At 37.8% G+C, this 15623-nt stretch overlaps 1 protein-coding gene across 6 annotated transcripts in view; it reads right to left on the reverse strand.

Moving 5' to 3' along the window:
* CCDC18 (coiled-coil domain containing 18) overlaps positions 1 to 15623 on the reverse strand; it is a 109953-nt gene that overhangs the window by 3146 nt on the left and 91184 nt on the right. For all 6 annotated transcript variants that reach the window (XM_073008570.1, XM_073008571.1, XM_073008569.1 and 3 more), the window contains 2 exons: positions 14103 to 14303; positions 3836 to 4303 (listed from right to left, as the gene is read on the reverse strand). In XM_073008570.1, coding sequence (XP_072864671.1) covers positions 3836 to 4303; positions 14103 to 14303 — 669 coding nt within the window. The remainder of the gene's footprint in view (positions 1 to 3835; positions 4304 to 14102; positions 14304 to 15623) is intronic.

A 15623-nucleotide genomic window follows, 5' to 3' on the forward strand; every position in this document is an offset into this window, starting at 1 on the left:
AGTATCATTGACAATCAAGAAAACTATGTTTGTACAGAATATAACTTTGATAGGATTGTAAGAATCCAATCTTTTAACAATAGGCTACGTTTGTTTTGTTTAGAGATGGGTTCTTGCTCCATTGCCTAGGCTACAGTGCATGATAATAGCTCACTGCAGCCTCGAACCAGGCTCAAGTGATCCTCCCACCTCAGCTTCCAAGTAGCTAGGACTACAGATGTGCGCCACCATGCCCAGCTAATTGTTCATTTTATTTTTCTGTAGAGATAGGGTTTGCTATGCTGCCCAGGTTGGCCTTGAAATCCTAGTCTCAAGTAATCCCCGTTTGGCCTCCAAAAGTGTTGGGATTAAAGGTGTGAGGCACCTTACCCGGCTAGTATTTTGAAAATTTAATTTTAATTTGATCTTCAATGATAATTGACTAGGTGAAACGACTTGAAAAATTCAAATATATATTGCAAAAACCTACAGAGTAAGAAATCATTCTATCAGTTATGTAGTAACTTTTAACTCCTACTGTTTATTTTTTTATTTAGAGATAGAGTCTTGCTCTGGTGCCCAGGCTGGAGTGCAGTGGCGCAATCTTGGCTCACTGCAACCTCTGCCTCCTGGGTTTAAGCAATTATCTGCCTCAGCCTCCTGAGCAGCTGGGATTACAGGTGCGCACCACCACGCCCAGCCAATTTTTGTGTTTTCAGTAGAGATGGGGTTTCGCCCTCTTAGCCAGGCTGGTCTTGAACTCCTGACCTCATGATCTACCTGCCTCAGCCTCCCAAAGTGCTGGGATTACAGGTGTAAGCCACCATGCCCAGCTAACTCCTACTCTTAATCCTTAACTGGCTAAGCAACTGCAAGACCAAACTATGTAATTAGACAGTACTGAAGAAAATGCCAACACAATTATGCAAATATTATATATAGTGGTTAAGAGCAGGGACTCAAGTTTCCTCATATAATAAGGGTAATAACAGTACCCGCTACAGTAGAACTATTAGGTACTATCATTTGGTACTATTCAGATAATAGTACCTATCAGGGGGTTGTTACAAGGATTAAATGAGTTAACTTATGTAAAGGATTTGCTTGACATACAGTAAAGGCTATGTATTGTTATGATCACAATCTGTCACTGTACTTATCAAATTTATCCTGCATAAATTAGGTGCTATTTTTATCAAAAAAAGAGTCTTGCATATCTATGACTGCAAGGGTCACTGGAGTAGAGCAGAGGTTCTTAAAGGGTGCAGTACCATCCTCTACAGAACATTCTAGAAATCTGTGATGGTACTTTTTGGTTGTCACTATGATAGGGGAGAAAGGAACATGCTGCTGCAGATATACAATGGGCAGGGACAAATGATGCCAGATGTCCTGTATCTTGCACGGTTGTTCCACATGACAGAACTATCTGGCTAGCAATTCTACTAGACTTTGCTAGTCTGTTTATGCTTTCCTACTCTCCAAAGTGACTAATCATTTCATATACCTTCCCTGTTCTTAAATATCCAATATCTTACTATGCCTTAGCTAAAAACACTGCTTCTTATTTCACTAAGAAAATAAAAGCAATCAATAAAGAAATTTCTCTCTGACTACCAAACCTTCCATTCCATGTGTTTCTGTGCTCCCATATTCTACCTTCCTTCCCACTACAGTGGATGAACTGCCCCTTCGTTTATCTAAGACCAACTCCTCTACTGCTCTCCTGTATCCCATTTCTTAAGCCTACCTTAAGGATTTTACTCCTTCTACTCTCTGTCTTGAATTGCTGTTTCCCTGTCTACTGGATCATTCCTATCACTATCCAACAGCTGTTTTCTCTCTTATGTTGAAAAGCAAAACAAAAACTCTCCCTTGACATCACATCTCCCTCATTTCTCTGCTCTACTCTTTATCCAAAGAGTTGTCTATTCTTGGTGTTTCTATTTCCTCTTTCCATTCTATGCTAAACCCACTCTACATCAGGCTTTCATTCCCATTGTTACTCTAAAGCCAGTCTTATGAAGGTCATAAAAGCCTCAACATTACCAAATATGATAGTCAATTATCAATCTTCACTTTACTTAGCAACACTGGACACAACTGATCTCACCCTCCTTGAAATACATTGTGAAGCATTATACTGTCCTAATTTCTCTTCTATTTCACTGATTATTTCTCAGTTACCTTTTCTGAATCTTTAACTTCTTGCATGCTAGAAGTAATATGCTAAAAGTGAAATTTTGGCCAGCACAACCTGATGAAATCTAGCATTTAAAACTACAGTTATGTTTACTGTATATAATTTATTTAGCCATTTGATTCATTCATAAATATTTATTCAGCATGTACTATATACCAGGCACTGGAAATATAGAAATAAGCAAAATGACCATACCCTGTCCACATAGAGCTTACATTTTCATTGGGGGAGACAATCAATAAACAAGTAGATAGACATATACTTAAATACCAGGCAAAAATAAGTATTATGAAGAAAACCTCATTCAACAATTTTTCTTTGTCTTAGATCTATTACAAAAAAAATTTTTTTTAACTGTTCAGGCCACCAAAGCTATCTCGATGTGTTTGAAAATGATGTTAGGCATTTTTTAAAAAGCTAACATTATCTAAAGGAGATTCTTTATTTCCATATGCAAACTACAGATTAAATCCTATATTGTGGAACATAAGGATACGAGGAGCAGAAAAGTGAGAAAGTAGTTAGTTCAGAATAAGAAGAGGACCAGAAAAATATTAAATCATAAAAGTCAAGAGAAGAGAAAATATCAAAAGGGGGAATGGACAGTTAAATCTACAAAAGCTGAAAAGAGGATACTAAATTTGTGTATTATACAATGAGGTTTTTTGGTGACTTTCAAGAAAACAGTAAATTTAATATTCGAGAGACAAATACAGTTAAGTTACACAGTGGGAAGGGTAGTAAGGAGGTAACAACAATGGAGAAATAGAATGAATAAATTTTCTTTTTTTTTTTTGAGATGGGGTCTCGCCATGTTGCCCATACTGGTCTCAAACTCCTGCCCTCACATAATCCTCCTGCCTCGGCCTCCGGGGTAGCTGGGATTGCAGGCATGTGCCACTGCACCCAGCTTAGAGTGAGTATGACTTTAAGATGTCTGGAAATGAAAGGAAGAGGTAAATAAAGAAGCTTGAAGATACATATTAAATCAGGAAGCAGAGAAGCAAAACAGGCAAGCATATTAAAGGCTTGAAAGTACATGTTCAAGAGGTTCTCTCTAAAAAAGAAGAGGGATGTATCTTTCTTTTAAAGAGAAAAGGGATAAAAGAAGGAAAGATGAACATAAATACTTTAGGGTGAAAAATTATAAGGAACACTGGACTTATTCATACTTTTAAATAATGGCTAATCAGTAAATCAACTTTCCAAAGACAGTGATAGCCAGCAATAACTTATTCTGACATACTGAGCCCAAGTGAACAGTAAATTGTGACAAAGTTATGAGAACATTCACCTCAGAACCTACTTTCTCTGGACTCCTCTCACTGCATGTTTCTTCTTCCCATTTTTCTTTTTTTCAGTTTTTTTTTTAATTTTTAAGCACTTCCATGTCTACCTACCTATTTTTCATTCTACTTCCTGTTCTGTCTCCCTTTGCCTCTCTCTTTCCCCCTATTATCTCCCCCTATTATCTCACACCATGACCTAGAGAAAATGTCTTTTGGTATTAATTTTACTTAATGTTTAAAATGTAAAATCTTCCTTTTTCAAATGTTAGTAGTTTTTCATTTAAATACATGAATTTTCTTCCAAGTAACAAAATGATATGCTTTGGAAACAAATATTACAACTTACAGTATATAAAATACATACCTGAGTTAAACCAGCACCTGTTTGCATAGAAGACTTTTTTAATAGTCTTACTTCTTTGTTTATGTACCTTAGCATCCCACTAAGCGTGCTAAAGTCATTACTCTCAGAACTATCATCTTCTAGGTTATACGTGAGAGGTTTAAATGAGTCTGGCTGGGTGTAAGTCAGATTCTTACGGCTTTCTTCTGATGTTGAAGGCTGTTCTAATTGCATTTTCTTCAAGTCCTGTAGTAATTCTTCAGAAAGATCTTCATCACCATGAGTTTTGAAAGTAAGATCACTGGCACTAATAGAGCGACGTAATTTTGTACACTTGGAAAAAGATGTATGAAAATGTTTAGCAAATTTTGGATCTTGAACATCAGGCATAATTTCTGTTGGAGATGTAAATGGGCCTGGTAGAAACTTGGTGTCTTCTGCCTTTTCATGTCCAGAAATTTTGGCTTGTAATCTGGTTAATTCTGATTCCTGCAGAAAAATTGGTACATAGTAGGTGCTCAATACATTTTTGTTAAATGAATGAACTCCTTAGAAAATCATAGACTTTTAGAAAGTCAACCTTTGTCCCAGTATATAGGAATTCTGTTGATAATTCTCGAGAATTTTCCAAGCTCGTTTAAAACCTTTACTTATTTAAGATAGGTTCACTTTGGGAAAATTACACGTGTTCATTTGAAATATGCTTATTCTAAGAAATTCCATTAAAACTAATTTTCCTTATATATATATATATATATATATATATATATTTGGTGTTAATGACAATATCAATTTCTATTCAAGATTGAAATCTTACACCTAAAAATTTCTCTGCAAAAGTGTAGAGGTATGCTAGCTTTTGTTAATCTAACACATGTAGACACAAAAAGACCCCTTTCAGAATTTCCAACAGGGAATAAACAGATATAAGCTATTCTGCTTTTTGTGTTCTCATTACAAGAAAGCTTTATTATATTAGACATTTTTCAAAAACTTAAAAAAGTAATTAATTTTTAATAAATCAATCCTTGTTAAATAAACTTTTCATTTCTATTTTTTTCATGTCTTTCATTTGAGTCCTCTAACTGAACTTTGGGATCCTAGGAGACTACATAAAGTAAAAAACCAAAAAGCCTAAAAAAAGAGATGATATATTAATTTCAAAAGCTTAATAATGTAAGTATAGTAGTCTTCTTTTCAAATACATTTGCCTTTTCTTAAAGGTATCCATAACATACATATTTCTAAATCCTGTCCGTTTTAATCTGATAGTTTCTGTTCTTAAAGTAGCTTTCAAAAATACTGTGTTCATAACTAAAACTGTCATAACCACAGAATGCATTACAAAATAAAAGTTTAACATGCATATTTTGGTTCTTTCCTGTTTTTATACTACTTCATCTAAAATTGATTTATATGATTTTGTAAAATACTTTAAGTTCTAGGGTACACATGCATGACGTGCAGGTTTCTTACATATGTACACATGTGCCATGTTGGTGTGCTGCACCCATTAACTCGTCATTTACATTAGGGATTTCTCTTAATGCTATCCCTCTCCCCTCCCCCATCCCATGACAGGCCCTGGTGTGTGATGTTCCCCACCCTGTGTCCAAGTGTTCTTATTGTTCAATCCCCACCTATGAGTGAGAATATCTGGTGTTTGGTTTTCTATCCTTGCAATAGTTTGCTCAGAATGATGGTTTCCAGCTACATCCATGTTCCTGCAAAGGACATGAACTCATCCTTTTTTATGGCTGCATAGTATTCCATGGTGTATATGTGCCACATTTTCTTTATCCAGTCTATCATTGATGGACATTTGGGTTGGTTCCAAGTGTTTGTTATTGTGAATAGTGCCACAATAAACATACATGTGCGTATCTTTATATCAGCGTGATTTATAATCCTTTGGGTATATACCCAGTAATGGGACTGCTGGGTCAAATGGTATTTCTAGTTCTAGATCTTTGAGGAATTGCCACACTGTCTTCCACAATGGTCAAACTAGTTTACACTCCCACCAACAGGGTAAAAGTGTTCCTATTTCTCCACATACTCTCCAGCACCTGTTGTTTCCTGACTTTTTAATGATTGCCATTCTAACTGGTGTGAGATGGTATCTCATTGTGGTTTTGATTTGCATTTCTCTGATGGCCAGTGATGATGAACATTTTTTCAGGTGTCTGTTGGCTGCATAATGTTTTCTTTTAAGAAGTGTCTGTTCATACCCTTCACCCACTTTTTGATGGGGTTGATTTTTTCTTGTAAATTTAAGTTCTTTGTAGATTCTGGATATTAGCCCTTTGTCAGATGGGTAGATTGCAAAAATTTTCTCCCATTCCGTAGGTTGCCTGTTCACTCTGATGGTAGTTTCTTTTGCTGTGCAGAAGCTCTTTAGTTTAATTAGATCCGAGTTGTCTATTTTGGCTTTTGTTGCCATTGCTTTTGGTGTTTTAATCATGAAGTCCTTGCCTGTGCCTATGTCCTGAATGGTATTGCCTAGGTTTTCTTCTAGGAATTTTATGGTTTTAGGTCTAACATTTAAGTCTTTAATCCATCTTGAATTAATTTTTGTATAAGGTGTAAGGAAGGGATGCAGTTTCAGCTTTCTACATATAGCTAGCCAGTTTTCCCAGCACCATTTATTAAATAGGAAATCCTTTTCCCATTTCTTGTTTTTGTCAGGTTTGTCAAAGATCAGATGGTTATAGATGTGTGGTGTTATTTCTGAGGCCTCTGTTCTGTTCCATTGGTCTGTATCTCTGTTTTGGTACCAGTATCATGCTGTTTTGGTTACTGTAGTCTTGTAGCATAGTTTTAAGTCAGGTAGCATGATGCCTCCAGCTTTGTTCTTTTGGCTTAGGATTGTCTGGGCTATGTGGGCTCTTTTTTGGTTCCATATGAACTTTAAAGTAGTGTTTTCCAATTCTGTGAAGAACGCCATTGGTAGCTTGATGGGGATGGCATTGAATTGATAAATTACCTTGGGCAGTATGACCATTTTCATGATATTGATTCTTCCTATCCATGAGCATGGAATGTCCTTACGTTTGTTTGTGTCCTCTTCTATTTCATTGAGCAGTGGTTTGTAGTTCTCCTTGGAGATCCTTCCCTTGTAAGTTGGATTCCTAGGTATTTCATTCTCTTTGAAGCAATTGTGAATGGGAGTTCACTCATGATTTGGCTCTCTGTTGGTCTGTGGTGAATAGGAATGCTTGTGATTTTTGTACATTGGTTTTGTATCCTGAGCCTTTGCTGAAGTTATCAGCTTAAGGAGATTTGGGACTGAGATAATGGGGTTTTCTAAATATACAATCATGTCATCTGCAAACAGGGACAATTTGACTTCCTCTTTTCCTAATGGAATACTCTTTATTTCTTTCTCCTGTTGATTCCCCTGGCCAGAACTTCCAACACTATGTTGAATAGGAGTGGTGAGAGAGGACTTCCCTGTCTTGTGCCAGTTTTCAAAAGGAATGCTTCCAGTTTTTGCCCATTCAGTATGATATTGGCTGTAGGCTTGTCATAAATAGCTTTTATTATTTTGAGATACATTTCATCGGTACCTAGTTTGACAGTTTTTAGCATGAAGGGCTGTTGAATTTTGTTGAAGGCCTTTTCTGCATCTATTGAGATAATCATGCGGTTTTTGTCTTTGGTTCCGTTTATGTGATGGATTACGTTTATCAATTTGTGTATGTTGAACCAGCCATGCATCCCAGGGATAAAGCCATCTTGATTGTGGTGGATAAGCTTTTTGATGTGCTGCTGGATTCAGTTTCCCAGTATTTTATTGAGGATTTTCACATCGATGTTCATCAGGGATATTGGTCTAAAATTCTCTTTTTTTGTTGTGTCTCTGCCAGGCTTTGGTATCAGGATGATGCTGGCCTCATAAAATGAGTTAGAGAGGATTCCTTCTTTTTCTATTGATTGGAATAGTTTCAGAAGGAATGGTACCAACTCTTTGTACCTCTGGTAGAATTCAACTGTGAATCCGTCTGGTCCTGGACTTTTTTTGGTTGGTAGGCTAATAATTATTGCCTCAATTTCGGAGCCTGTTGTTGGTCTATTCAGGGATTCAACTTCTTCCTGGTTTAGTCTTGGGAGGGTGTATGTGTCCAGGAATTTATCCATTTCTTCTAGGTTTTCTAGTTTATTTGTGCAGAGGTGTTTATAGTATTCTCTGATGGTGATTTGTATTTCTGTGGGGTCAGTGGTGATATCCCCTTTATCATTTTTTATTGTGTCTATTTGATTCTTCTCTCTTTTCTTCTTTATTAGTCTTGCTAGCAGTATATCAATTTTGTTGATCTTTTCAAAAAACCAGCTCCTGGATTCATTGAATTTTTTTTGAAGGTTTTTTTGTGTCTCTTTCTCCTTTAGTTCTGCTCTGATCTTACTTATTTCTTACCTCCTGCTAGCTTTTGAATTTGTTTGCTCTTGCTTCTCTATTTCTTTTAATTGTGATGTTACGGCGTCGATTTTAGATCTTTCCTGCTTTCTCTTGTGGGCATTTAGTGCTATAAATTTCCCTCTACTCACTGCTTTAAATGTGTCCCAGAGATTCTCATATGTTGTGTCTTTGTTCTGATTGGTTTCAAAGAACATCTTTATTTCTGCCTTCATTTCATTATGTACCCAGTAGTCATTCAGGAGCAGATCGTGCAGTTGCCATGTAGTTGTGTGGTTTTGAGTGAGTTTCTTAATCCTGAGTTCTAATTTGATTGCACTGTGGTCTGAGGGACAGTTTGTTGTGATTTCTGTTCTTTTACATTTGCTGAGGAGTGCGTTATTTCCAACTATGTGGTCAATTTTGGAATAAGTGCAATGTGGTGCTGAGAAGAACGTATATTCTGTTGATTTGGGGTAGAGAGTTCTGTAGATGTCTATTAGGTCCACTTGGTGCAGAGCTGAGTTCAAGTCTTAGATATCCTTTTTAACCTTCTGTCTCATTGATCTCATATTGACAGTGGGGTGTTAAAGTCTCCCGTTATTATTGTGTGGGAGTCTAAGTCTCTCTGTAAGTCTCTAAGGACTTGCCTTATGAATCTGGGTGGTCCTGTATTGGGTGCATATATATTTAGGATAGTTAGCTCTTCTTGTTGAATTGATCCCTTCACCATTATGTAATGGCCTTGTCTCTTTTGATCTTTGTTGGTTTAAAGTCTGTTTTATGAGACTAGGATTGCAACTCCTGCTTTTTTTGTTTGTTTGTTTTGTTTTCCATTTGCTTGGTAGATCTTCCTCCATCCTTTTATTTTGAGCCTGTGTGTGTCTCTGCACATGAGACGGGTCTCCTGAATATAGCACACTGATGGGTCTGGTCTTTATCTAATTTGCCACTCTGTGTCTTTTAATTGGGGCATTTAGCCCATTTCCATTTAAGGTTAATATTGTTATATGTGAATTTGATCCTGTCTTTATGATGTTAGCTGGTTATTCTGCCCGTTAAGTTGATGCAGTTTCTTCCTAGCATCGATGTTCTTTACAATTTGGCATGTGTTTGCAGTGGCTGGTACCAGTTGTTCCTTTCCATGTTTAGTGCTTCCTTCAGGAGCTCTTGTAAGGCAGGCCTGGTGGTGACAAAGTCTCTCAGCAGTTGCTTGTCTGTAAAGGATTTTATTTCTCCTTCACTTGTGAAGCTTAGTTTGGCTGGATATGAAATTCTAGGTTGAAAATTCTTTTATTTAAGAATGTTGAATATTGGCCCCCACTCTCTTCTGGCTTGTAGAGTTTCTGCTGAGAGATCCACTGTTAGTCTGATGGGTTTCCCTTTATGGGTAACCGGACCTCTGTCTCTGGCGGCCCTTAAAATTTTTTCTTCATTTCAACTTTGGTGACTCTGACAATTATGTGTCTTGGGGTTGCTCTTTTCGAGGAGTATCTTTGTGGTGGTCTCTGTATTTCCTGAATTTGAATGTTGGCCTGCCTTACTACCTTGGGGAAGTTCTCCTGGATAATATCCTGAAGAGTGTTTTCCAACTTGGTTCCATTCTCTCCGTCACTTTCAGGTACACCAATCAAAAGTAGATTTGGTCTTTTCACATAGTCACATATTTCTTGGAGGCTTTGTTCATTTCTTTTTTCTCTTTTTTTTCTAAACTTCTCTTCTCACCTTATTTCATTCATTTGATCTTCAATTGCTGATACTCTTTCTTCCACTTGATCGAATTGGCTACTGAAGCTTATGCATGTGTCACGTTCTTGTGACATTCCATCATGTCATTTAAGGTCTTCTCTACACTGTTTATTCTAGTTAGCCATTGGTCTAATCTTTTTTCAAGGTTTTTAGCTTCCTTGCGACGGATTCAAATATCCTCCTTTAGCTTGGAGAAGTTTGTTATTACCAACCTTCTGAAGCCTGCTTCTGTCAACTCATCAAGTTATTCTCCGTCCAGCTTTATTCCATTGCTGGCAATGAGCTGCGATCCTTTAGAAAAGAAGAGGCACTCTGGTTTTTAGAATTTTCAGCTTTTCTGCTCTGGTTTCTCCCCATCTTTGTGGTTTTATCTAACTTTGGTCTTTGATGATGGTGACCTACAGATGGGGTTTCGGTGTGGATGTCCTTTTTGTTGACGTTGATGCTATTCCTGTTTGTTAGTTTTCCTTCTAACAGACCCCTCAGCTGCAGGTCTGTTGGAGTTTGCTGGAGGTCCACTCTAGACCCTGTTTGCCTGGGTATCACCAGCGGAGGTTGCAGAACAGCAAATATTGCTGCCTGATCCTTCCTCTGGAAGCTTCATGTCAGAGGAGCACCCGGCTGTATGAGGTGTCAGTCAGCCCCTACTGGCAGGTGTTTCCCAGTTAGGCTACACGCGGATCAGGGACCCACTTGAGGAGGCAGTCTGTCCTTTCCCAGAGCTCAAACTCCATGCTGGGAGAACCACAGCTCTCTTCAGAGCTGTCAGACAGGGATGTTTAAGTCTGCAGAAGTTTCTGCTGCCTTTTGCTCAGCTATGCCCTGCCCCCAGAAGTGGAGTCTAGATAGGCAGGCAGGCCTCATTGAGCTGTGGTGGGCTCCACCCTGTTCCAGGTTCCCAGTCACTCTGTTTACCTACTCAAGCCTCAGCAATGTCGGATGCCCCTTTCCCAGCCCAGGCTGCCACTTTGCAGTTTGATCTCAGACTGATGTGCTAGCAGTGAGCAAGGCTCTGTGAGTGTGGGACCTGCCGAGCCAGGCGCAGAATATAATCTCCTGATGTGCCATTTGCTAAGACCACTGGAAAAGTGCAGTATTAGGACAAGAGTGTCCCAATTTCTCAGGTACTGTCTGTCATGGCTTCACTTGGCTAGGAAAGGGAAATCCTCTGACCCCTCGTGCTTTCTGGGTGAGACGATGTCCCGCCCTGCTTCGGCTCACCCACCGTGGCTACACCCACTGTCCAACCAGTCCCAGTGAGACGAACCAGGTACCTCAGTTGGAAATGCAGAAATCAACCATCTTCAGCGTCAGTCACACTGGGAGCTGCAGACTGGAGCTGTTCCTATTTGGCCATCTTGGAACCCATCCCCAATTTATATGATTTTTAAGTGGCTAGAGTGCCAATTTTTTGTTGTAAATCTTACATTCACATTGTTAAAATCACAATTAACAAAACAGTTGTAGAGTTGGCACAGAATAGGACTGTACACAGCTGCAGTCTTTTTTCTTTTTCCTCCTCTGCATTATCTAGCCATAATTGAGATATGTGGTATCTCATATAAGTAGGATTTTATTTAACCTACAGTTTTAACACATAACTTTTACAATTAAATATAGTACACTGAATACATTAAATTAATTCAACTTTTTCTTAAGATTCAAAGAAGGTCACTGTTGTGAATGTAATTGTAGTGAACCATAATATAATGATGCCTTCATGGCTCTCAAAAAATGGTTTTTGCCCTTGTTCTAATTACCCTCAAATATAAGGTTGCTAGTTAAGGTACCAGAGAAAGTGAACTAGAAAGACTAGTTGCCTTAAACACTGATCTTTCTTTTCTTCTCCCTCACTTCTGATTTTGTTCCCTGTCATTTACTGATGTTGTCAATGGAATTGCTTTCTATTATTTTTAGTTACAGTTATGCCTGCTTCTCCCCTTCTATTAGACTGTCTTCTTTATTTCTTAGTTTTATCCTCAATTTCTCTTCAGTTTAGACTTTACAGCAGGCTGAGGTTGACTTTGAGAGCTACTGTAAGCCAACATAGGAATTCTATTTTCTGACTGGTATACTAATCACAGTACATATTCTAAGATCTCTATATCTATGATTCATTTAAGAATTGTCAGTCAGTTGTGGTAGCTCATGCCTGCAATGCCAGCACTTTGGGAGGCCAATTTGGGATGATTGCTTGAGCCCAGAAGTTTGAGAAAAGCCTGGGCAACATAAGGAGTCTCTGTCTCTACAAAAAAAAGTTAAACATTAGCTGGGCATGGTGGCATATTTCTGTCGTCTAAGCTACTCGGGAGCTGAGGTGGGAAAATTGCTTTGAGACCAGTAGGTCAAGGCTGCAGTGAGCTGTGATTGTGCCACTGCACTCCCGCCTGGGCAATGGAGCAAGACTCTGCCTGAAAAAAAAAAAAAAATGTTGCTACATAGCCACTATTTTAGTAACTGCCTAAACAGTTAAACTTAAAATCATCTGAATTACTAACACATGCAATCTAATTGTATTTATCTCATCAGTAATATTTAGTAATGAGCAGCAGGGATAATACTGTGACAAGCAATACAGCACAGAATCTAATTTTTTAGGGTCAATTTTCTATAATGAAGCTCATAATTCTGTATAAATGTACATTACAGAATATGAAATATTAATAAAATCATTAATAGAGTGTTCAACCTCAATATATTTTTATGTATTAGATTATGTCTATTCAGCTTTCCTCTAGTACTGTTAATATCAACTCTGTTATAAATGGAATTTAAGTATTCAGCTTAGTAACTAGAAATATTTCTAAGGTATTATTTGGCTGAGGTTTTTTCCTTTTCAATAACTTTCATTTTGCTATAAAATCATTTATTGCTTCATAATTATCAGTATGTTCTTTTTTAAGGCCTTCACTAAGAACTTTACCCTACATATTGGCAAGTTTGAACCAATGTTAAATTTTTCATCTCTATGCATCAATACTGATATTAATTTCAAATTCTGGGAGAAACTGCCATGATTAATGAAGAAGAATACAAAGCAAAAGCTATTTAAAAAAAATTTTTTTTTTGCAGAGACAGGGTCTTGCTATGTTGTCCAGGCTGGACTTGAACTCCTGTACTCAAGTCATCCTCCTGCCTTGACCAAAGAACTGAGATTCCTTTTTAAATTATGTCTATATTCAAATCTAGATAAAAACTTCTGAATATAATCTTGGATTGTCTACTTTATTTCTTTTTTTGAGAAGGAGTCTCACTCTGTCACCCAGGCTGGAGGGCAGTTGTGTGATCTCGGCTTACTGCAACCTCCGCCTCCCGGGCTCAAGCGATTCTTCTGCCTCAGTTTCCCATGTAGCTGTGATTACAGGTGCCGGCCACCACGTCCTGCTAATTTTTGTATTTTTTAGTAGAGACAGGGTGGTTTCACCATGTTGGCCAGGCTGGTCTTGAACTGCTGACCTCAAGTGATTTGCCCACCTTGGCCTCCTGAAGTACTGGGAATACAAGAGTAGGCCACCACGCCTGGCCTACTTTATGATTTTAAAAGATCTTTGCTGATTTTGAAAAATGCTTCTGCTAAACCAAACACCGCATGTTCTCACTCGTAGGTGGGAACTGAACAATGAGATCACTTGGACTCGAGAAGGGGAACATCACACACCGGGGCCTATCATGGGGAGGGGGGAGGCGGGAGGGATTGCATTGGGAGTTATACCTGATGTAAATGACGAGTTGATGGGTGCAGCACACCAACATGGCACAAGTATACATATGTAGCAAACCTGCACGTTGTGCACATGTACCCTACAACTTGAAGTTTAATAATAATAAATAAATTAAAAAAAAAAAAAAAAAAAAAAAGAAAAATGCTTCTGCTTTTTTGTTTTAGGTACATCAAGTATAAAACCCTCTAAACATTATGATTAGATGAATTTATATTTGAACATTTATAAATTATATATTCTATGGTAATAAAATGTACATCTTAATAATTTCCTAAATTCACAATCTTCTAAATAAAATGCTTTTTATTCAAACAGGCCAATATTTGGTCATATAGTCCTCTATAAACTACAAGGACAGGTAAATAAGTCAGACATTTACGTTTTCATAGATATGCTTTATTACTGTTATATGTTTACTTACTTTAGTAAGTAATGCTTCATTTGCAGCTTCAATTACTTCATTCCTATCTTGGACTTGTTGATGCAAATTGCTTACAGTATCCTGAGCTTCTTCTAATTCCAGTTTTGCCTTCTCTAATTGTTCATTTAGTTGCTGAACAGAAGTCTTTTGAGAGTCAGCAGAAATCTTCCACTTTGCATGGTTCTCTTGATGTGAAATCATCTATATAGCCCCAGAATGGAAAAGAAAAAAAATTAACAAAAAAATAGAATGAAACTGGATTCAACAACAGTCTAATACTTTCTACTTTTATTTACTTTTTCTTTAAAAATAGCAAATTCTGTTTATAGTTACAAATATCTGATTTCTCAACAGATACTAGAGGAAAAAGGGAGAAAAGGAATCTATAATCTTCAATTTACTCAAGAACTTAACCAAATGCAATGGACTCTATTTGGGTACTGATTTGAACAAATAAATTATAAAGACATTTTTGAGACAACTGGGAAAATCTGAACAATGATTGGATACTTGATGATATTAAGGAGTCACTGTCAATTTTTAGATGTGATAATGGTATTGTGGTTCTGTTCCAAAAAATAGCCCTTATCTTTTAGAGCTATGTTTTGGTTTGGCTCTGTATCCCCACCCAGGCTTCATCCTGAATTGTAAGTCTCGTATGCTGAAGGAGCAACCTGGTGGGAGGTAATTGGGTCATGGGGATGGTTTCACCCATGCTGTTCTCATGATACTGAGTTCTCATGAGATCTGATTGTTTAAAAGTGTGACACATCCCCTCTTGCTCTCTCTCTACCACCACCATGTAAGACATGACTTGCTTCCCCTTCTGCCATAATTATAAAAACTAAGTTTCCTGAGGCCTCCCCAGCCATGTGGAACTGTGAGTCAATTAAACCTCTTTTCTTTATAAATTACCCTGAAACTGTCAGCATTCTCCAAACTCCAGAATGGTAGATCCAGTGACAGCCCTTGCATCTGCACCTGGAAAAGCCTCAGGCACTCATGCCAGGCCTGAGACTGTGTAATTTATAAGGAAAAGAGGTTTAATTGATTCAGTTTTTATAGCAGGGTGAAAATGGACTAATAACAGAAAACTGATATCAGAATAGTGGGGTACTACTATAAAGATAACCTGAAAATGTGGAAGTCACTTTGGAACTGGGTAATGGGCAGAGGTTAGAACAGTTTGGAGGAATCAGAAGACAGGGAGATGTGAGAACGTGTGGAACTTCCCAGAGACTTGTTGAATGGTTTTGACCAAAATGCTGATAGTGATATGGACAATGAAGTGTAAGCTAAAGTGGTGTCACATGGAGATGAGAAACTTATTGGAAACTAGAGTATCTTGCTATGTTTTAGCAAAGAGACCAGTGGCATTTTGCCCCCACCCTAGAGCTCTGTGGAACTTTGAAGTTGAGAGAGATGATTTAGGGTCTCTGAGAGAAGAAATTTTTAAGGATTCAAGAGGTGATCTGGTTTTTGTGAAAGTGTACAGTCATATGCATTCACAAAGAGATGATC

The sequence above is a fragment of the Chlorocebus sabaeus genome, chromosome 20 (assembly GCF_047675955.1).
Source record: "Chlorocebus sabaeus isolate Y175 chromosome 20, mChlSab1.0.hap1, whole genome shotgun sequence".
Lineage (NCBI taxonomy): Eukaryota > Metazoa > Chordata > Mammalia > Primates > Cercopithecidae > Chlorocebus > Chlorocebus sabaeus.